Here is a 22216-nt window from a genome sequence, read left to right on the forward strand (position 1 = left end):
TAATAAAATTAAAATAGACACTTGACACTAAATTAGACTACAATTAAAAGTTAATTTGGGTTTAGTTTGATTTTCATTGTAATTCAACTTTAATATAAAACATGCATTGCATAAGAAAGCTAGTAATAATGAAATCTATTTTGGGTTTTTCCCTCTAATTAGTGTGACTAACCATAAATTTAATGTGACTTACTTGGATCACCATAAATTTAAGGTTTTTCTTTTTTAAATTAATTAATTTATGTATAATTTGATAGTTGTGGAAGAGAGGGTTTAAGTTTTAGATATCTCCATTAAAAATTTAAATAGATGCCAATCAATTGAGCTAAAAGGCTCTTGCGACTCATGATTTATTTTCTGCTTCTACAATAAAGCGTTTAATCCTTTCCACAAGAGCATTTGCCCATTCCAGGTCTATGATCTCGATCGCATGGCACCCCAAAGGGTCGAATTGCACTTCAGTTTGGACCTCATGCCTTATCAACATGGTTGTAAACTCCTGTTGTCGATCAATCAATGGGTCCCCACGGGACTCAATCACAAGGCACCTACCAAGCTTACTAATGGCACTCGTATGGGGGCCCTCCACCATCGGATTACAATACCAATGGTCTCGATCTTCACCTTCTGGCAACGAGAGCTTCCAAGCCAAATCTTGTGCACACAAGGGCAACATCACGTCCCCATAGTTCTGTAACTCTGAATTCGTCCTTTGCATGCCACCAAACATGGGCTGGTTCATTATATTCCCAGCAATCCTCAAGGGCTCCAACTCCATTCCCGTTGCTTCTAACGCAGCGAAAAATACCATATTCCCACCATTAGCACTTCCATGTAGATAACACCTTGAAATATCTCCATAATCTCTAATCCATTGCTCACCGTTTGGATCCAATGCTTGTTCTCTCACCCAAAGAATTGCGTCCATTGCATCATGGTATTGCGCTGGGAGCCTATTCTCTGGGGCAACACGATATTCAACGCTAACAACAATGGCAGAAACTTGATATGCGAGCTTTGAGCTTTGTAAATGGACCAGGGTAGTGTCCCAATTTAAAAGAATCCATGCAGAACTAGGGTAGAAAATTATGATGGGAATCCTTATGCCATCATTTGAAGAAAGTTTTGGTGTCGGAATGTAGACTCGGACACGGGTTTTGTTTTGGGCATTGAGAATGAGATCCTTGGAGAGCACAGGGTCTCCGGGAGAGGCCACTGGGTTTGCTTTGGTCTTTGGCAACCTCATATATCGAGTCAGAGTGCCATCAGTATTGTGAGCAATTTGAAAGTGTTGGTAGGGATCAGACGACATAATCAGATAATCTATGAGACTGTGATTGCTCATTTCTGGCATATGATTCAAAGAATTCAAGGTTATATATGTACGTAGTTGAATAATAAATTTCTCAGAAGCATAAATATTGGTGGTGAACTTGGATATGTAACAGAAACACGGGAGCAAATCCAATTTTGCAACCACGGAAAATAAAATATTTTGAAATTTTGGAATTTTCTAACGGTATCCAGTAAGGAGGGAAACTATATTAGGAGAGGGGGCCAAGACCCTTAACAACTTTTTTTAAAAGGAAAATATATATGTATGTATATATATTGATAATCGCTCTCAAAAATATATGGTAATTACATCCTTAACTGGATTTTTAGGTTTTTCCGGTGAAGTCCGCTTTATCTCTTGAAATGATTCAATATGTGAGAAATAAAAGTTTGAATTATTTTTGGGAAAAAAATATTTAGAGGTCAAATAATTTTAACTTTCAATCTATTCATTGGTTTATAAAAACTACCATCAACAGCACGAATTTGACAGAGTTCTTAACAAATTTCGGGTTCAAAAGTTTGATACTTCCATGCTCTAGTCTACCACATTACCCCTTTTTGTAAAAATATTTAAGACCATATAAAATACCATAATTGTCCATGTAACAGTGACTGGTAGATAAAAAATGATAAGTTTACGTAAGATGACTTGTAACCAATCACAATCTACAATGCAAGATAGTTGTGACCAAAGTTACGTTAATTTTATATGATACTAAAATTATTCTTTTTGCTCTGAATAAAGAAATTAACAACCCATCTTTGACATTTTCAACAATGGAAAACAACGCATATTACCCAACTTTGATGGTCCCAAATATTAAAGCCAATACATATCCGATGTTTTCATTAACATGATAACAATGACAAAATAAAAATTAAAAAAGATAATAATAATAATAACCGTTTTCAAAATACAAAGAAAAGAAACCAAAAAAAAAAAACTCAAACTTGTTCGTACATACGTTTTCTTTAGAGTTCAAATCTTCTGTCTTACTCTTCTTTCTCCACTATATACTCCACAAATAAAAACATGCTATATGTCTATCTAATTTATTAAATACTAAATTTATGCTTTCTATTATTTCAATTACCTAAATATGATGGATTATTTATTTATTTATTTATTTTAGGAAATTGAAATAATAGAATGAATAAATTTAGCTTTTAATAAATTAGATGGACATATAATATGTTTTTATTTGTGAAGTATATAATAGAGCAAGAAGAGTAGGATAAAAGATTTAAACTCGTCTTCTTAATGGGTTCATGGCTATATGCGAAAAACAATATGCGAAATTCCTCCAATTACAGTTACTTTTCCAAAGAAGAAGAAGAAAATACTAAAACACAAAGGTCAAGATTCAACCCTTACGACCACCTCAACATCAAGCTCAACCCAGATGGTACGCTCAATCGAGGCCAAGCCCGCCCCACAATCGAGGCAAACCCCAATGGGGACCCTGTGGTCTCTAAAGACATCACTCTCAACGTCAAAACTAAGACATGGGTTCGTATTTTCCGACCAACAAAATTGCCTTCCAATAATGACAACACCATCGCTCGACTTCCCATTGTAATTTACTGCCACCATGGTGGCTGGATTCTCTTAAGTGCAGCTGACTCTGATGCCCACACAAACTGTGAGGAAATTGCGAGCGAGCTTCTCACCATTGTTGTTTCCGTGAACTATCGTCTAGCACCCGAGAGTCGACTCCCAGCGCAGTACGAAGATGCTGTCGATGCTATCAACTGGGTTAAAGAACAAGCCACAAACCCTAATGGTGAGCAGTGGCTCAAAGACTACGGAGACTTCTCGAGGTGTTATCTTTACGGCGTTGGATGTGGTGGAAACATCATGCTATATTCGAGTTTAAAGACAGACTTGATGAAATTGAAGCCATTGAAGATTGCTGGGATTATAATGAACCAACCCATGCTTGGAGGTATACAAAGAACTGAATCAGAGCTGCGATACGCTACGGATGAGATTTTGCCTCTGCCTGTGCTCGACCTATTGTGGGAACTTGCTTTGCCAAAATCGATTAATCGGGACCATCGGTATTGTAATCCCATGGTGCAAGGCCCACACAAGCAGATGATTAGTACACTAAAAAGGTGTTTGGTTACTGGGTTTAGTGGGGACCCGATGATTGATCGGCAACAGGAGTTTGTGGAGATGTTGGTAGCGTGTGGGGTCCAGGTTGAGGCATGTTTCGATGATTATGGGTTCCACAATATTGATCTCGTGGACCCTAGACGGGCCAATGAACTTTTAAATATTGTTAGAGAATTCATGTTTCGATGATTATGGGTTTCCTACAATATATCGTTTTCTGTCAATGTTGGTAGTCAAATAAGGTGTGCAACATCATATATAATTATTATATTACAAAACTACTAGGCCTTGACAATGTGTCGTATGAACTCCAAAGAGTTGGCTTAGTGGTTCTTAAAGTCTCATAATATATATAAAATAGAAATTCTGGATTCGAAACCTCTTATCTTTATTTTAGAGCCACCCTCATGAAGTCTTGTTCCCATCTTGGGGCCACCTCCATGGGGTCTGGATACACCCTTTTTTATCCAATAAATAAATAAAACGACGTATCTAATGGTGCAATTAATGCCATTGTATGTTTTATTATAAAATAAAAATACAAATCACATTATACACTTCTTGTGTGCATAAGCAACACACATGGGTTTGGATACTCTTGTTTATCCAATAAATAAATAAAATTAACGATGTGTCTAACAGCACAATTAATGTCATAGCATGTTTTCTAAGGTAACAATCTTTTATATATATATATATATATATATATATATATATAAATTAAAAACCAAAGATGTTTGACCAATGGTTGGCTTCCTTAGGTTGTATCATATAAGCTTTTGAGCCTCCACAATTTTCCGCATCACTAATTTTTACTTATTTATTTAATTAAGTTTAAATTTTAAGAAAAAATAACCCAACTCTTCCACGATCTGCCTTTGCCTCCCTCCCTCTTTCACAACATTCACCTCTCACCTCTACCTCCTTGTCAGCCCCCTTAATGCCAAACATAGTTCTCATGGCAAACTCAAATACAAACCTAGCAAATACACTCCATTCACCATCTAACATCTCCTTACAAAATCACCCAATCTTTCAATTTTGTGTGGGCAAATTTTTGAGGTAATTTTTAGTGTTACGCGTGAGAACGAAGGTTTTTTTTTTCTTTTTTTCTTTTTTTCTCTTTAGCTTTTCTACTCTTTGTTAAATAGTGAATAATCCAAAACTCTTTTGATTAATATAAATTATTACTATTTAAAAAATTTCATCAATTATTAATACACAATGAATCACTAGATGCAGTGAATTTGATGTCAGTTTGGTGGCTAATATTATTTATTTAAAATTTTTCATCAATTATAGAATAGATTTCATGTATAACCTTATGTGCTCTCTAATTGTTCTTATGTTGGTTTAGTGGCTAATATTCATGATTATCAAGTAAAGGTGATTGGGGCGTGTAGTTTGAAGAAGATTGTTATTGGGTATACATACGCATTATGTTAAGTTTGCATAGGATGTTAGTGTTCAGACTTTGCTTTGGAGTGTCACGAGGCTAAACTTGTGAGAATCTTGCGCATGAGTCAAGCACCTTTCAAAGATGCAATTTATTGGTAATCTATTGGTAGAGCATAACTACCTTATGCAACATCTGCAACTTAATCAAAGTTGTGTGTTTATTGTGGTGTCTAAGGTTGGAAATATGGTGATTATACAATTAGCAAGTTATGCAAAAATCCAATCCTAAGATTATTGAAAATTTTAAAATTGTCGATAAACACTTGAATTGAAACTACAGTCAGTATGAAATAGTTATCAATCAAGCCTACTATACAAGGTTTTTGATTTTTAGGCGTTTTCATTAGTTTTGACTTTAATATTGTGAATTTTATCTGGCTTCATGTGGTTTGGGAGATTGGAATCCTAGAAATTGAAATTTAATTGTTTATTGATTATTTGGGGATTGGAATCCTAATTTTTGTTTAGTTGATATTTTCCTTTTAGTAATTGAATGTTTGGTATCAAGGATAGGGATTTTTGAGATTGGAATCCTAATGTGTAACATTCATTCTTTGTGATGAGTGTCATGACCCAAATCCATGGAACATGAATTTAGACGCATGACTAACTTGCTGAACTTATAGAACTTCATAAACATAATTAGTCCAAAATAAATTAAACTCCAAAGAAACAATACTCTTAAAAAAAATAATTAAAAAAAAAAAAAAAAAACTCTTATAAGTCTTCAAGTAATACTGAAGTCGCCTACAACTTCCACATTCTACCTTGCACCTTACAAAGCGATCCAAAGGTTCTATATTCTCAACTATACTTTAATCTGAAAATAGTAATTGATGGGGTGAACCACACATCTAGTAAGTAATTATACAGAATACACAACAAAATAGAGTCAAGCAAAGCACGAGTATTTTGATTTTTCACAAACTCATTCAATGATATCAAAATTAATTATTCCAAAACATATAATGAATCACTTAATACATATGTAATCACATCTTAAAATCATTAGAAAACACATACATATAATTGATCAGAGTATAGTGTCACATATACACATTATATAGATTAAAAAATTCTTATAATGACTTGCCCAAAGATGGAACAATACCAAGCTAAGATGTCCTTGATAGAGGATAAGGAGTGGTTGTCTTGTTTAAAGAAGAAAATAGAATCATCCACAAAGAAGAGGTGGGTAAAGGAACACCCATTCCTTCCAAGTTTAACCCCATTAATCCTATTTTGGCTTTCAACTTTTATGAGTGTCAGAGAGAATGTTGACACACATCAGGAACAAATAGGGGGATAGGGGATCACCCTGTCTGAGACCTTTTGAAAGGAAGAAGGATTTTGTGATGTTACCACTGATAAGGAGAGTGTAATGAACTGTGGTAACACACTCCATAATCCAAGTGATCCAATTGTCACTAAAGTTCATAGCAATTAGAACAGCTCTCAAGAACTTCCAATCCACCCTATCATAAGCCCTACTCATGTCAATTTTGAGAGCCTCAAAGCAATTTTTCCACCCTTTCTTTTTCCCCCCTTTCTTTTTCCCCAGAAAGTCAAAAATCTCATGAGTAAGTGAGATATTGTTAGAGATATTATTATAGTGATTGGACATGTTTTTACTTCAAATAAAGGTTTTAGGACGATTAAGCTACGCCTTGATAGATTGAGCAAGAAAAAGACACTGGATTTGGCATGTTTTAATCAATGAGGGAACGAATCCCTAGTCTTTTCTTTTCCATATAACATCTCCATTTGGGTTATTTCCTTATCTTTGTGCATATATTTGCAAGTATTTAACCATTTCTGTTGCACCTTGTTTTGGTTGTTTATCAGCACTAGATTGCCTTGTGAGGACATATTGTCCATAACAAGGGACGAGTAGCATGGTCATATACTGATATCATCACTAACAGGGCAATGAAGCATTAAATATCACAAACAAAATTTGCATATTGAGCCCTATTGCTAATCTGTATAGCTTGTGATATGTTGGAATAATGTTTGTCACAAAGAGGGCCTTGAACAATATTTTCCTTTCCACATGTGGTTGCATACTTAGGGCTCGTTTGGTTTAGGGCTCACTCAGTTTTCATAACTCAAACTCAAAACCCATAACTTATAACCCAAACCCCACTATCACTCAAAAAATCCAACACTTTTGTTTGGTCACAAAACTCAGTCATGTATCTCAGTTTTTAACTCCACTTTTTGCCAAAATGATGGACTCACCCACTGACACTACACAGAAGAATATGGTTGCTACCCGCGACCCTTTTCTTTTCTGCTCTTCAAACCCAGCTACACCAAAACCCAACTCCACCACCACCAATGGCAAACCCTTCATCCACCACCATCAACCAAGCTCCACCACCACCAACAGCAAACCCAGAAATCCACAACCATAACCACCACCACCAACAGCCCTCAACATAACCACAACCTCCACCAAAAAATCCGAATGAATCAAAAATCCAAACCCACCAACAGCCCTCAACCTAAACCACAACCTCCACCAAAAAAATCCAAGCGAACAAGCTCCACCACAGCCCAAGCCTCAAACCACCACAACCACAACAAAAAAACAAACCCAAATCCTTAAATCAGAGACCTAAACTCAGCCATCTCTGCCATCACCGTGTGAAGGAAAAAAAAAATAGAAGAAGAAGAAGAAGTAGCTAAGAGAAGAAACCAGAGTGAAGAAGAAAGAAAGAAAGAAAAGAAAAGAGAGAAGAAACTGGGAGCAAAAACCCAACTTGAAGAAGAAAAGAAACAAAAGAGAAAAAAGGAAAGAAAAAGAAAGCATCAGGTCTCATCACGTTGGGAGATAAAAAGTAAACAAGAAAGCATCAGACAAAATGTGGTGTAGCACGTGTGTTCTAACCATGGGTCCCACTAATTATATTTTATTACCAAACTGTCATTAAACTCATAACTCAAACATCTGAAAACACCAAAATTGTGTTTTCAGTTTCCATAATACAAACTCAAAATTTTGAGTTTTTGAGTGATGGAAACAATCATCCAAAACCAAGCCAAACAATCATCCATATGTGAGACCCACTTGTTTTGGATGATGGATCATGAAAACTGAGTGATATCACTCAGTTTTCATGCTATCCAAACAAGCTCTTAGCGTCTAGTTTATCCTCTCTCCCATTTTCTTTTTCAGTTGGTCTCTCATTGTTCTCATAAAATTCATGTTTGGATGCTGCTTGGGTGTAGCCTAATTTTGCAGATTAGAGCTTTTTCTCAGGTTCATTATTGAATGGAATATTGAGGTTCAAATGTCTCCAAGAAATGGGAGAACTTTAATGTCTGATCCATCCTTCTTACGTGTTCACCACCAAGGGTCCCAACTCAGGGGGCATCTTGTTTAGGGTGGACGTTGTTCTTGAAGAAGACCTTTGTGTTCCATTAAGGATATGCAAGAGTTTTCCTGCAAAGAGTGTTGTCATAATGAGCTCCTGTCTAATTGTCACGTTGGCCACATCTTTGCATTTGCTTTCCACCCATTTGGCTTGTCATTAAACAAGGCCTCTTGTTTTAAAGTGGTGAGCATTCAGCGTCAAAAATATGACCAAAATTCTTATTCCTTCGTGAATTAACCCTCAAACACTGGAAAATGGAAAACCTCCATGGAAGTTTGCCACTTTGCCATTGCAAGGACGATCTTCACGAGAAAAAATATTGTCATATCAAAGGAAGTTTGAATTGGTTGAGACCAAGAACCAGAGCATAATCACTTTTGATCTGGAAGAAGCTGTCTGGAGTGATCATAGCATCAGCTCAGATGATGAGAGATGGTGGTTGAAAAAGCGCTTGCCTTGGGGATTAGGATGGGTATCTTCGTTAGGTGTGTTGATGAGTCTGATATTAGAGTATGGATGTTAAAAGATCGTCACAAACTTGATTGGGTCCTCAAGCACAAGTTGAATTTAGATTAGTTTCGTGTTGAAGGTCGGGGTAATAATTGACTACTATCTTCGCTTTAGTGCATTTTGTTGTAGTAAGCTTCCTGAGGATGATATTTTTGAACCTGGATATTTAGCACTGGGAATTTTCACTTTCTATGATGAGATTATTTATATGATGAGATGGGGCAGGTTAGACTCGGTAGAGTCATATAATTTTAGGAACGGAGTGCTAGAACTTCATTATTTGTATGATGCCTTCTCTATGGACCATTATAATTATGTACCTGCGACTGTGTTCCCATACTCAGCTACCTTGGCACCAAATGGTGTTCTAAACGTGAAACAGAACTCCATTGATGATTTGATTTCCTTCCCAGCAACTATGCTCCCATATTCAGCTGCCTCAGCAATGAGTGGCGTTCTCAAGCTAAAACATGCCTGCGGTTTTGTAAACAGGTGCCCATTGAATTGGAATTATCTATATTTCTTTTGAATGAATTAGCAGCATCAGCCTACCAACTTAATGAAGCCTTAATTAGGTTTCTTAGCATGTACAAAGCTATTTGACTTCCTTAATCCTTACCATCTTAACCATTTTGGCATATTTGTGTTTGTTGTATCAAATATCAAGTGCTAAAATTTTATCAACGATTTTATTTGTCATTTTGTTGTATCAAGACGTGTGTGTGTGTGTGTGTTTTTTTTTTTCCTTGTTATGCATTATGTCCCATTATGGTCTCATTTGAAGTTTTCTTTAATTGCTGAGAAAATAAAATAAAATCGAAAATAAAATTTGTTGTTTTTTGTGATTTTTTTCCCTTGAATGCAATTGAATTGTTTAGTAAGCTCTGTAAATTGATCTTTACCTATACAAATTAAAATTATTTTATGTATGATTCTTATTCGTGTTTGTATAGATTTATGAATCTTAGTGCATATGGGCAATCATGCACCTCTCTTTTTGGGACCGAAATCATTACTCCTATTGCATTCAATATGTTGGGTAAAGTACACTGACTGATTTTGAGTCATTGCTAAATTTTGGTTTCTATAAACAAGCAACATCTATATCTATTGATCAAATATGTGAAGAGAACATAAAAAAATATTTTTGAAGTAATTGATTACGTATTTGTTTTTTCTTATATATGTTTATTAATTTTATATGGAAAACAAAATGTGGCTTATCTGGACTTTTCATTATAAAAGAAAGGTAAATTCTTCTTTAAAAATAATGGGCTTCTATCGAATATATAATTATAAAAAGGATATGAGTCGAGATAATGGCCCATAAATAATTTGCCCTTTGTTTTGTGCATAGTACAAAAATGACCATAAAAATTGCTCCCAAAAAAAAAATGACCATATAAAAAATAATAAATAAATAAAAAAACCCAAATCTGGATTACTCTCACAGACCCAAATTATCCACCCCTTAAAAAAAAATAAAAATAAAAACCGCACTCCTTCTTCGGATCCGAGGCGGAGATCTCATGTGTGTTTTTCTCTCTTATTTAAGCCGACCCAACCTGGTACCCTAATGTAAACTACCACCAATCTTTCTCACTAAAGTTTTTGTCTCTTACAGAATCGATTTTCCATAGAGAACTCAAGGTTAATCCTTCTCTCTCTCTCTCTCTCTCTCTCTCTCTCTCTCTCTCTCTCTCTCTCTCTCTCTCTCTCTCTCTCTCTCTCTCTCTCTCTCTCTCTCTCTGTGGTTATGATTTAATTTGATTAGTATTGCTTAGATTATGGACAAAACATTGTTTGATTGACTGGGCATGTTTATACAATGTGTTTCAAAGATTTTAAGGGCTGATTTTTATTTATTTATTATTAATAAATAGTTTGATTGCTTAGATTATATAATATTTTTATGTATTTGTAAATTGGGCGTTTTTAATTGCTAAACGAGTATTAGGCATTTTGACAGCCTAAAACAGCATTTTTGAAACCTAAAACTCTATTTTGCAACAACAATTTCTTATAGATTTTTTTAACAAATGCTCATTTTAAACTTAAACCACAGTTTTGCAATAAACCATCTTCAGAGTCAGTGCCGACTGAACCTATAGGCCATTTGGGCCACTGCCTAAGGCCCCCCACATGTAAGAGGCCCTAATAGTAATAATATATTATATAATATTGCTTTCTCATCTGAAAAAATAAAATAAAATAAAATAAAATTGTAAGGCCCATTTCTCACAAAGCAAAAAGGCTGTAATGACATGAAAGCTAATCACATCACCAAATCTTTAGCTTTTTCAGCAAAAAATCACCACATCTAAATATCCTCTGGATGAAATCTTTGTTCCACATTTCATTAAGAAAACCATGTTTATTACTTGAGATGTAAAGAGAGACATTGATGACTGATTTTCTCAATATACAAGTAACAAAATGCACCACTGCACACTCTTGGTGCGATGATTACTTCATAGGTATAAGTGCTTGTGGGGTGTGAAGGGGCAAGGGTTGAGGTCCAAATCTTCAGGAGGGAGCTTTACACACATATACACTTAGATTAGGCTAAAGTATAATTATATCTTGCATCAAAAAAATAAATAAATAAATAAGTAACAAAATGCAAAAGAAAATATTACAAAAGGTAGAAAAAGGAAAGAAGAGACAAATAAGAAAAGGCAAAAAAAAAAAAAAAGAAGAAAAAAAACACTCACTCTCTCCATCTTGATTCTAAAAAAACCACTCTTTTTAGTTGGCTTACTTATCAATTGGTATTGGCAATAGACTTGGTGTGTTCACAGATCTTCATTTCAAGTTCGTTTTTTGTTCTCTTCTTTTGCCTCTTTCGTCTTCTTCATGATTTGCTACTAGATTTTTTTTTTTTTTTTTGGAAAAGGAGTTTGCTGCTAGGTTTTTTGTTTGCTGCTAGTGCTAGGTTTTTTGAAGACGGTTCTCTTTACTCTTTTTTGTTTGTTCTCTTAATTGTTGATTCTTAAGATTTCTCTAGAAGGCTATGGTATGGTCCAAAGACCCACTTAAAGAGTTAAAATATTGATTCTAGACTTCTAGTCTTACACCTTTTTTTCTTTTTTTTTTAAGAAATTAGATTTAGTGGTATGGAAGTTAAAGTATTGATCCAGTGAAAGCGATCTAGTCCTACACGTTTTCTAAAGTATTGCTCTCATCCAGTGATCCTATCATCCTAGTCCTACACGTTTTTTTTTTTTTTTTTTTAAAGAAATCAGATTTAGTAGGATGGAGCCATGGAGGGATAGTGGGCTGGTCTTAGTTTTAGTGGATCAAGTGATTCAAGTTGAGTCCTACACATTTTGCTAGTGGCCTGGTCTTAGACTCTTAGTGGATCCAATCAATTTAGAATAATTTACTTTGTATTAATAGTCATTTTAATTTTTTTGTGCAAGTTTAAAGTGTAAAGTGATCATATTAAGTAAAGCTGCAATTGTAATTTTTATAAACCAGGTTCTATTGTTTTATACATTAAATTTATATTATTCTAGTTAAATTGTAATTTTTTTTATTATAGATTGTGTTTCATTTATTCATAAATATTTTTTAATTACAAATATCTACTAGAAAATATTCATTTGGATAAGCAAAACTAAAAAAAAAAAAAGACAAAGAGAAGAACTAATTGAATCTCAAAAAGGAGCTATGGACAAATTTATTACTAGTTAAAAACAAAATCTTGCAAAAGTTTTAAAAGTTTGAAAAAAAGTTTTGCAAATAAATGAAAACTCTCTAATTAATGTACTAAATTATATAAAGAGGCTAGAATCATTTCCAAATGCATGTATTGCTTTCAAAATATTACTAACTATACTTGTTACAGTTGCTTCTGCAGAAAGAAGTTTTTCAAAATTAAAATTAATAAAATCCTATTTAAGATCAACTATGTCACAAGAAAGATTAAATGGATTAACCATATTATCAATTGAAAAGGAAATAGCAGAACTTGAATGCAAAAATTTAATTAATAATTTTGCCTCTCAAAAAACAAGAAAAATAAATTTTAATTGAAAAAAATATATGAATTTATAATTAAATATAATAAAAGGCTCCGTATAAAGCTTTCGCCTAGGGCCTCCAAATTCGTTGAGCCGGCCTTGTTCATAGTGAAAAGTTAAATACATTGATTTTAGACTTGGTTGACATGAGTTCGATTAAATTTGATGAATAATTCATTAAAGGAAGCTTTAAGGTATGGGATCACAGTGGCTCTTGTTCGTGTTGCATATGTGTATGCTGATAGTAGCTTTAACGTTACTTTTTCAGCCTTTTCAAGACTATTTTTCCCCACTCTGTAAAATTTCAGATTTTGTATAGGATTAGTATATGGATATTTCTTTGCAATGCTGTCTACCGTGTAATTCCTGCTCAGGACAGGGTTATGATTAAAAATGTGTTACAGGTATAAAGCCTAGTTTTGGAATAACAAATAACAGAGTTTGTTTTGGAAGCCCGGGACTTTTAGATTGAAAGTTAACATCCATAGCTTTAATATTGAATTATGTTTCAATATAAATGGACTTCTCTAAGTAAAGTTACTGTGAGAATTTTTTTTTTACAGAAATCTTTCTAGTACAGATTTGAGTTTGTCACCTTAATAGAATTTTGGTAAATTATGGAGAACTACTTTTGAGCTGAATTTTCAGTGCTAAATGGTTTAAATTTAAGAGTCCTCTCTATGAAAATTATAACCTATTTGGATAGCCCTAAATGGATCAAACGAATTCTACAAAAGGGCTGACCTCTACTCAATTCAATTGACCTGGGATCAGCCTGAAAGATGTAGGAACTTGATAGATTTTTAAAATGTTAATTTGGAGCAAATCAAATCATAGACATTATCGCACACCAATCAACAGTGATTGACATATGGTCCATTAGCGTTGTCCCCATTCATCTCACCTCACTAAGTCAATTAGTTTTATTTCTATTCTTCATTAATATTTTTGACAGAAGATTGTAGTGACAGTTTATCTTACTAGTAAAATTTTCTTATTTATATCTTTTGCAGAAGCTTTCCTGTGGTGACTCTAGTCTTTGATCTAAAGAAAGATGGAAGCCATCTTTTCAAATGATGATCTTGCAATGGAAATATTATCCCGATTTTCAGCTTTGCAACTTTCGCGTTTCAAGTGTCTCCAAGAGGTGGAAGAACCTTATATCTGATCCATCCTTCTTACGTGTTCACCACCAAAGGTCCCAACTCAGGGGCATCACAACCCTCCTCATTCAGCAGCGAGATGATATTACTGGTGATCGTTTTAGGACGTCGTTTTTTAGTACCTGTGGACGTCCTTTTTTTGAAGACGACCGTCGTGTTTCAATTATGATACAAAATAGTTTTCCTGCAAATAGAGTTGTCATAATGGGTTCCAGTAATGGACTCGTTTGTTGTAGAAGTCGTCAAACTTTGGAACAACCAATGCTAGTGATCTTCATTTGCAACCCAATTACAAGGGAATGGATTTCCCTTAGACCCACTAATTGTCATGTTGGTCGCATCTTTGCATTTGCTTTCTACCCATTTGGCTCTTCATCAAACAAGGCCTCTTGTTTTAAAGTGGTGAGCATTCAGCGTCAAAAATATGACCAGAATTCTTATTCCTTCGTTATTTACTCCTCAGAAACTGGAAAATGGAAAACCTCCATGGAAGTCTGCCACTGCAAGGACGATCTTAACGAGAATAAATATATTCGTATCAAAGGAAGGTTTTATTGGTTGACCGAGAAACAGAGAATAATCACTTTTGATCTGGAAGAAGAGCTGTCTGGAGTGATCATAGCACCAGGTCCGATGTTGAGAGATGGCGTTCGAACTAGCGCTTGCTTTGGGGATTCAGATGGGTATCTTCATTACGCGTGTGTTGATGATGAGTCTGATCTTAGAGTATGGATGTTAAAAGATCGTCACAAACTTGATTGGGTCCTTAAGCACCAGTTGAATTTAGATCAGTTTCGTCTTGTGTGCATTCTTGAGGATGATATTTTTGCAGCTAGTTATTTAGCACTAGGAAATTTGACTTTCTATGATGAGGTTATTTATATGATGAGATAGGGCAGGTTGGAGTCATATAATTTTAGGAACAGAGTCCTAAAACGTCATTATATGTTAAATGCCCATTTTATGGACCATTACAATTATGTACCTGCGACTGTGCTCCCATACTCGGCTAACTTGGCAGCAAATGGTGCTCTAAAGGTGAAACAGAACTCCATTGATGATTTGATTTCAGTCCCAACAACTGTGCTCCCATGTTCAGCTACCTCAGCAATGAGTGGCCTTCTCGGGCTAATAAAACGTTCCTGTGGTTTTGTTGCTTCAAATTCTAGTTCTTATCAAGGAAGGCGAAAAAGAAAAAGAATCAAACCCGTAAGGTCACCACATTTCTAAACAGGTGCCCATTGAATTGGAATTGTCTGTATTTCTTTTGCTTGAATTGGCAGCATCAGCCAACCAACTTAATGAAGCCTTAGGTTTTTTGGCGTGTACAAATATATTTGACTTCCTTAATCCTTACCATCTTAACTATTTAGGCATATTTGTATTTGTTGCATCAAGTGCTAAAGTTATCAACGATTGTTTTTTTCATTTTGGTATCTCATTTTTAGGAATGGCAACAGGTCGTGTTTTTTCATATCTGGACCCGATCCGCAGGTCAAGACCCACGGCCCGAACCCAGCTCATTTATTAAATGGGTTTTTTTTCCCGGGGCCAAACCCACCCCGTCAGGCCCTCGGGCCCCATTTAACCCAACCAGATTTGGGCCCAATCTGCGGCCCAAATCATGGCCCAATCGAAAAAAAAAAAAATATATAATAAAATTGAAATGCAAAGAGACTCACAAAACCCCTCTCAGATAGTTTGGCTTGAGACTATAACAAGAACAACGAAATCCAAATTTCAAAACTGTGAACCTCACATACAAAGCAAATCCATTTACTGAAACTCTGAAGTAAACAAAATGGGAGAACCTTGACCTGTTTCACTGAGCTCTCCAGCTCCTAAGCTAAACCAGCTAATCCAAAAAGGAACAAACTTGAACAAAAACACAAATCACACCCACCATTCAAAACAACCACAAAAACACAAATCCACTACAACCACATTCAACTCTTCTTTTATCATTTATATATATACACAAAAATGTTTGATTTAGCTACAAAACATAACAGACCGAGTACATCAACATTAAAAAAAAAAAAAAAAAAAAAAAAAAAAAAAAAATTGAAGAAAAGTAGAGAACAGAACAGACAGAGACCGACAGCGAGAGCTTGGGACGACGATGAGAGGGACCGGTGGTGAGAGCTACGGCAACTATGAGAGGTTGGACAGTTGGGCCGGCGGTGAGATTGAGAGTAAGTGAGTGAGCTTGTGAGTGAGTGAGCTTGGGACGGGGGAGAGAGGGATCGACGGTGAGCTACAGCGACGGCAAGGTGAATGAGTGAGTGAGAGTGGCGAGACTGAGCCGAAGAGATTGTGAGTGTGAGGCGGCGTGAGTTCTAAGTTGCTGCTGAAGAAATGAGGGATTAGGGTTAGATTATAGGTATATATATAGGGCATTTTTGTAATTTCAGGGTACCGAGTTTTTATCCGAGCCGGGTTTCGAGTTGGGTCTCAGATTTTTTTGATAAAACCCAGACTCGACCCTATTCCTAATCGGACCGGGTAAATTAGACCCGGCCCATTAAGGCCGGGCCGGACTGGGTACCCACGGGTTGGGAAAAAATTGCCATCCCTACTCATTTTTTACCAAGTGTGTGTTTAGGTCTTTCATACAGTTGTCTTGTGTTGAATATAAATTGATGAAAACCTAGATATAAATTGATGAAAACCTAAAAGGATGCTTGGTTTGGGGATAATGGCATTTGTTGATATTGTATATGGATATCCTGACCTTAGATTAAACATTTGTTTGGGTGTTATTTGGCTGTCATATAATCTAACCAGTTATCCACTGTTTATGCCTAGTTGTGCAAAATTCTAGTACTTGCCTGTTAACCCGTTAAATTTAACGGTTTGTTAAGGATAGTGTATGTTTTTTATAAAATGAGAGCACCAAATCTTGTGTTGAATTGACATTAATTGAATCTTTGTTAGCAATTTATAAAATTAGTTTGTAAAATGCATAATTGATAGGATGATATAGAAACTTGGTGGATTGAATATCTCTTTGTGGGTCAAACAAATTTTTTAGAGTGCTGACTGTAGGCAATTGACCTGGGAGTAGCCTAACCCTGAAGATATAGAAACTTGGTAGATTTTATTTTAGACTATAGTTATCATATATGTTATTATAGACTGAAAATAGTTTGGCTTCAAACAAATTTAGAGCTATTTTACTTCAACTTATTATGCGACAGTTGAAGAGACTATTTATGTGTAGTTTTAATTGCATGAGATTTTTAATGAGTCTTATGACTTGTTTAAATAATACACATAAATAGTCTTATAATTTCTCAGAAAATGGGTTTGTAAAAAATGGGTTGGGATTGTGTCCAGTGCACTAATGCACTAGACACAAGCCATGTCCGTAAAAAATAGCATCAATAAAGTTTGGAGTCAAAGTTTATCCTTATAAATTAGTTAATACTTAGTTACAACTGGTCATCCCCCACACGTCTTATTTATGTTCTTTGTTAGAGAAGACTGATGAAAATTCTTTTATTTATTTATATATATTTTTATAAGTATTATGAGGACAATTTATGTTGTTTGTAAAATTTTATTATTTACATAATTTGCAAAAGCTTGCTGGTAGTTAATCGGGTCTTGGAGGCAAAGACGGAGGCCATCTTTTAAAGTTATGATTAGGCAATGGAAATTTTATGCTAGACGGCCAGTTTTGGACTGAAGGTTCAAGTGCATTTTAAGAGGTGGGATACCCATATATCTTCTTTACAAATTCGCTAGCAAAGGTTCAGACTCAGACACATATTAAGCCTCTGTGTTCAACCAGAACTCGGTGAGTATTGTAATCCCCTACTCGTATGGTAACGACAAGTGCAACGTCATGCGGGTGGTGGAGACGTCGAGCATCATCTTCCGAGAATCCGATAATGGGGTTGTCGATCTGCGCCATCTTTGGTATGGAGCCCATCAGCTAGACGTTCAGGACTATCCTTAGGTAAGTCTTGTAGGCTTTTTTGGATGACCCAGTAGCCGTTACACCCCCTACAATCATCCTTATATCTCCTAGGGGCAGCCTAGGACGGTCATTGTCCCATCGGGGAGCCTGTTCTTAAGGTGGATCTGCTCTCTCCTTGCTGACGAACCTTTACAACTTTTCTTGCCTGATAAGAGCTTTAATTTGTTGCTTTAAGTCGTAGCAGTCAACTGTGTCATGACTATGGTCACGGTGGAAGCGGTAGTACTTATCTCTAGACCTCTTATTGGGATCTCCCTTCAGCTTGCTGGGAAACGTCAACGCTCCTTCATCTTTGATTTGTATCAAGACTTGGTCGATTGGGGCAGTTAGCGGGGTGAAACTCTTGAATTTCCTCGCGGGGGGTTTGGAACGCCTATCCTCCAACCGTTCTCCAATCTTAGCCATCTTCCGCCCCCTATCCTGCCTTGGGTCTTCCTGCCTTTCCCTTTTCTTAGGCTTCTCTTCTCGGCCCAGCAACGCATCTTCTGCATTCATGTACTTGGTTACCCTGTATAGCACATCTAACATAGTTTTCGGGTTGTTCTTGTATAGGGAAAACAGGAACTTACCCTTTCATAGTTCGTTCATGAAGGCAGCCATGAGTATCTTGTCGTTAGCTTCATAGATCGAGAGAGCCTCTTTGTTAAAGCGAGTGATGTAGGATCTCAGCGTCTCGTCTTCCCGATGCTTAATGTTCATTAGGTATGCAATGGATTTCTTATACCTATGCCCCTAGATGAAGTGTGAGGCGAACTGGGCGCTCAACTCCTTGAAGGTCCTAATGGAGTTGGGTGTCAATCTGCAGAACAAAATCCTTACAAGTCCCTTCAGCGTGGTGGGAAAGGCTTTGCATATAATCTCGTCTAGCACCCCTTGAAGGTGCATCAAGGTCTTGAAAGACTCCAAGTGATCTAAAGGGTCTTTGGATCCATCGTAATTTTCCACCTACAGCATACAAAACTTTGATGGAAGGGGGAATGAAGTGACGGACGCTGTGAATGGCGAATCAATTCAATGGACCAAGTCATCGAGGTCACTAGACACCCGTCCTCTAAGGGCATTCATCATAAAGTCCATCCATTCCTTCATCATCTGCATCTCAACGGCTATGTGAGGTGGAACCGTATCGATGACGAATGGGCGACTCGTGTCCAGTCATTCTAGCCTACTCGAGGCATTGCTACCCTTCAGCCCTTCTTGGTTCCTTCTCTCAACGCTAGTGTCTTCTTGGTCTTCCTCTTGGGTATTCATTGTTGCATTCCTCTGGCGCAGCTGTTCCTCTAGGTCACGATTTTTCTTGGTGAGGCATTCCAGTGCTGCTGCAAGGATTTGGACTTGTCTCTCGAGGGGGGTCGTGCACGATTCGTCTTTTTGAGCGTCATTGGTGGTTTCCATCGAGAGAGTGAGCACCATGAAACTTTTTGTCTAGGAGGCGATAGTATGGCTTACAAGTCGTAATTCCCACAGACAGCGCCAACTGATGATACCAAAAATCGTCAGTAAGCCACACGATACTCACGTGCTCGAGATGATATCTGTGAGACAAAAAAAAAAAAAAAAAAAAAAAAAAAAAAAAAAAAAAAAAAAACTAGGAAAGTACCAGTGTGGTACCAGCCAAAAACCCTCCAAAGGTTAAGTCAGAAAACCTTTTACAACTCTAGAGTGCCAGAGCTGGGGGAATTATGCGTACCTTGGTTTGTGAGGGTCTCGGAGTTTTTATAGTAGTATAGATTTGACATCCGCACCTTGGTTAAGAAGATGTTTCCTTGTAGAAGAGATCCTCTTTAATTTGCATATTTTGCGAAGTTCTTTCCTTATAGGACTCTCTTGATTAGGGTTGAGCATGGTGCGCAAGATATTTCCTTATATGCTTATGCATGTAAGCCAAGTAAGGTCATGTCAGACTCATCAAGGGTTCTATTATTCCCTTCAGCTTCCTTCCGTCGACTTCTTACCTTTGTCTACACATTCCAGTCGTCACCTTTAGGTGTTAGACTCCCCAAAGGTGACATCGTCAGCTTTAAGGTGGGGCTGTCGACCTTATCTTGCCATTGCTCGGGCTTATGGACATGTGGGCGAAGCTGACGAGTTCGTTAGGGCCGTCACCTTCGCCTAATCTGGACAAGCTTATCAATTCTACAAAACTTCCCTTATCAATGCCTATAGCATTGTTCTTAGGATTTAGAATATCTTATAAAACTTTCTATATTTACTCATTCTATTAGAACCATGTTACACCATATTTTCTTCAAATTTTAAATAAAATAGTTCTATACTTCCTTTTTTTTTTTTAGAGGAATAGTTCTAAACGTCTATACTTCTATATACAAACTGTAAGGTTGAATTTATTCAACCATCTAATTGGCTTTATTCCGTGCCAAATTTACTTGTAATTCATCATTTAGTAACCCTGTATTTAGGTGGGATTGATGTAAGAGTAGAGAGTGAGATAGAGTGAAGTTTGCTCAAGAGTGTGCAAGAAAACAGAGAGTCGCGGCTGGGACTCGCGGGTGTCTCGCGGCTGCAAGCCGCCAGAAGCACACACGTGCCAAGCATGCTGGAAGATGAACAATCATGCTAGCTGGAGCACTACAGGACAAAACAGGACAACTGGCCATACGGTTATCTCGCGACTGGATCTCGCGACTTAGTCAAGCCGCGAGGTTAAGCCGCGAGCCACCCCTGTTTTGTAAAAGCCTGACGTTTCACATTCCTCTCCACTCCAGTATAAATACCCCTATTACCCACGATTGAAAGAGAGCTTCCAGAGAGAATTTTGAGAGAGAAACCCTAAAGAAAAACTAGATTGATTCACACACAATCTATACCTTAGAGACTCTTCAAATTCCTCAACTCTCTTCCTCTCCATTGTTAAATCCTTGAGAGGCATTATACCAAACCAGGTTCTCACCATCATCATCATTGTGAGACTGCTGTTTGGATTTCTGGGAAGCAGTTAGGAAGGAGCCAATCTACATTGGTTGATGCTACGGTCTAGTAGCGGAATCCGGTAAGCTAGAAAAGAAAAAGGTTCGGCGCAACCTCGTTGGAGCAAGAAGCTTGGAGGGCTTAGGTGCACTGGGTAGATTAGGCTTGGAGGGTCTATTGCTGTCCTTGTATCCCAACTATATTTTCTAGTGGATTGATTACCGCTTGGAGGGCGGCGGAGAGGTTTTTCGCCGAGGGCTTCGGTTTCCTCTTCGATAACACATCGCGTGTTGTCTTTGTGTTTGCATCTTCCTTCCTCTCTATCTTTGCCTTTTATTTATCTGCTGTGGATTTTAATCTGTTATGGCTTAGATAGTATTTAATCAATTTCGTATGATAGCATATGTTAAGTTTCCGCACACTAGTTGTTTGACATATTGCTTGAATTGATTAAGTTGTAATTTGGGGGTCTAAACGTTCAAAGGTGTTTTTGTACACGTTTTTGAACTTTCAATTGGTATCAGAGCAGGTACACTGATATTGGTTTCATTACCATTGTGTGATCCTTGACTCCCTTTTGAGATGGATAGGTCTCAATCCCTAAATGCACCTCCATATTTTGATGGTAGTAATTATGCTTTTTGGAAGGTTCGAATGAGAGCTTTTCTGTGTTCTATTGATGAATCCGTTTGGGATGCTGTTGAGATTGGTTGGACCAAACCAGAGGCAGCCAAATCCACATGGGATAAGGCAGCACTTGCTGCATCTAATGCTAACAGTAAAGCACTCAATGCTATTTTCTGTGGTGTGTCTCCAGATGAATTTCACAGGATTTCTCATATTACCGTGGCCAAAGAAGCATGGGAGATTTTGGAAACTACCTATGAAGGCACGAAGAAAGTAAAAGACACCAAGTTACAAATGCTGACCACTCGGTTTGAGGAGCTCAAAATGAGTGAGGATGAGTCTTTTGACTCTTTCTATGGGAAGTTAAATGAAGTTGTTGTCAGCAAGTTCAACTTGGGGGAGAAAACGGAGGACTCGAAGATTGTAAGGAAGATCCTTCGATCATTGCCGGAAAGTTTTCGAGCTAAAGTGACAGCAATTGAAGAGAGCAAGGACCTCGATGACATCAAAGTGCAAGAGTTGGTTGGTTCTCTGCAGACTTATGAGATGTCGTTGCCCAATCAACGGAAGAGTAAATCTCTTGCTCTAAAGACCATTAATGAGAAGGTGGAAGATCAAGACTCATCGGGAGAAGATGTGGTTGACAAAGATGTTGCATACCTTGTCAAAAATTTCAAAAAGTT

At 36.8% G+C, this 22216-nt stretch overlaps 2 protein-coding genes across 2 annotated transcripts; one reads left to right on the top strand and one right to left on the bottom strand.

Moving 5' to 3' along the window:
* Positions 1-343: 343 nt before the first annotated feature.
* On the bottom strand, positions 344-1345 carry LOC115957038 (probable carboxylesterase 9). The gene has a single exon (XM_031075281.1). The coding sequence runs from the start codon at positions 1343-1345 to the stop codon at positions 344-346; it is 1002 nt and encodes a 333-aa protein (XP_030931141.1).
* A 1254-nt stretch (positions 1346-2599) lies between these two features.
* On the top strand, positions 2600-3646 carry LOC115957040 (probable carboxylesterase 9). The gene has a single exon (XM_031075283.1). The coding sequence runs from the start codon at positions 2600-2602 to the stop codon at positions 3644-3646; it is 1047 nt and encodes a 348-aa protein (XP_030931143.1).
* Positions 3647-22216: the final 18570 nt, after the last annotated feature.

Source organism: Quercus lobata, chromosome 8 (genome assembly GCF_001633185.2).
Source record: "Quercus lobata isolate SW786 chromosome 8, ValleyOak3.0 Primary Assembly, whole genome shotgun sequence".
Lineage (NCBI taxonomy): Eukaryota > Viridiplantae > Streptophyta > Magnoliopsida > Fagales > Fagaceae > Quercus > Quercus lobata.

Coding starts and splice junctions, on each gene's coding strand:
- LOC115957038 (XM_031075281.1), bottom strand. CDS start 1,345: ATGAGCAATCACAGTCTCATAGATTATCTGATTATGTCGTCTGATCCC.
- LOC115957040 (XM_031075283.1), top strand. CDS start 2,600: ATGGGTTCATGGCTATATGCGAAAAACAATATGCGAAATTCCTCCAAT.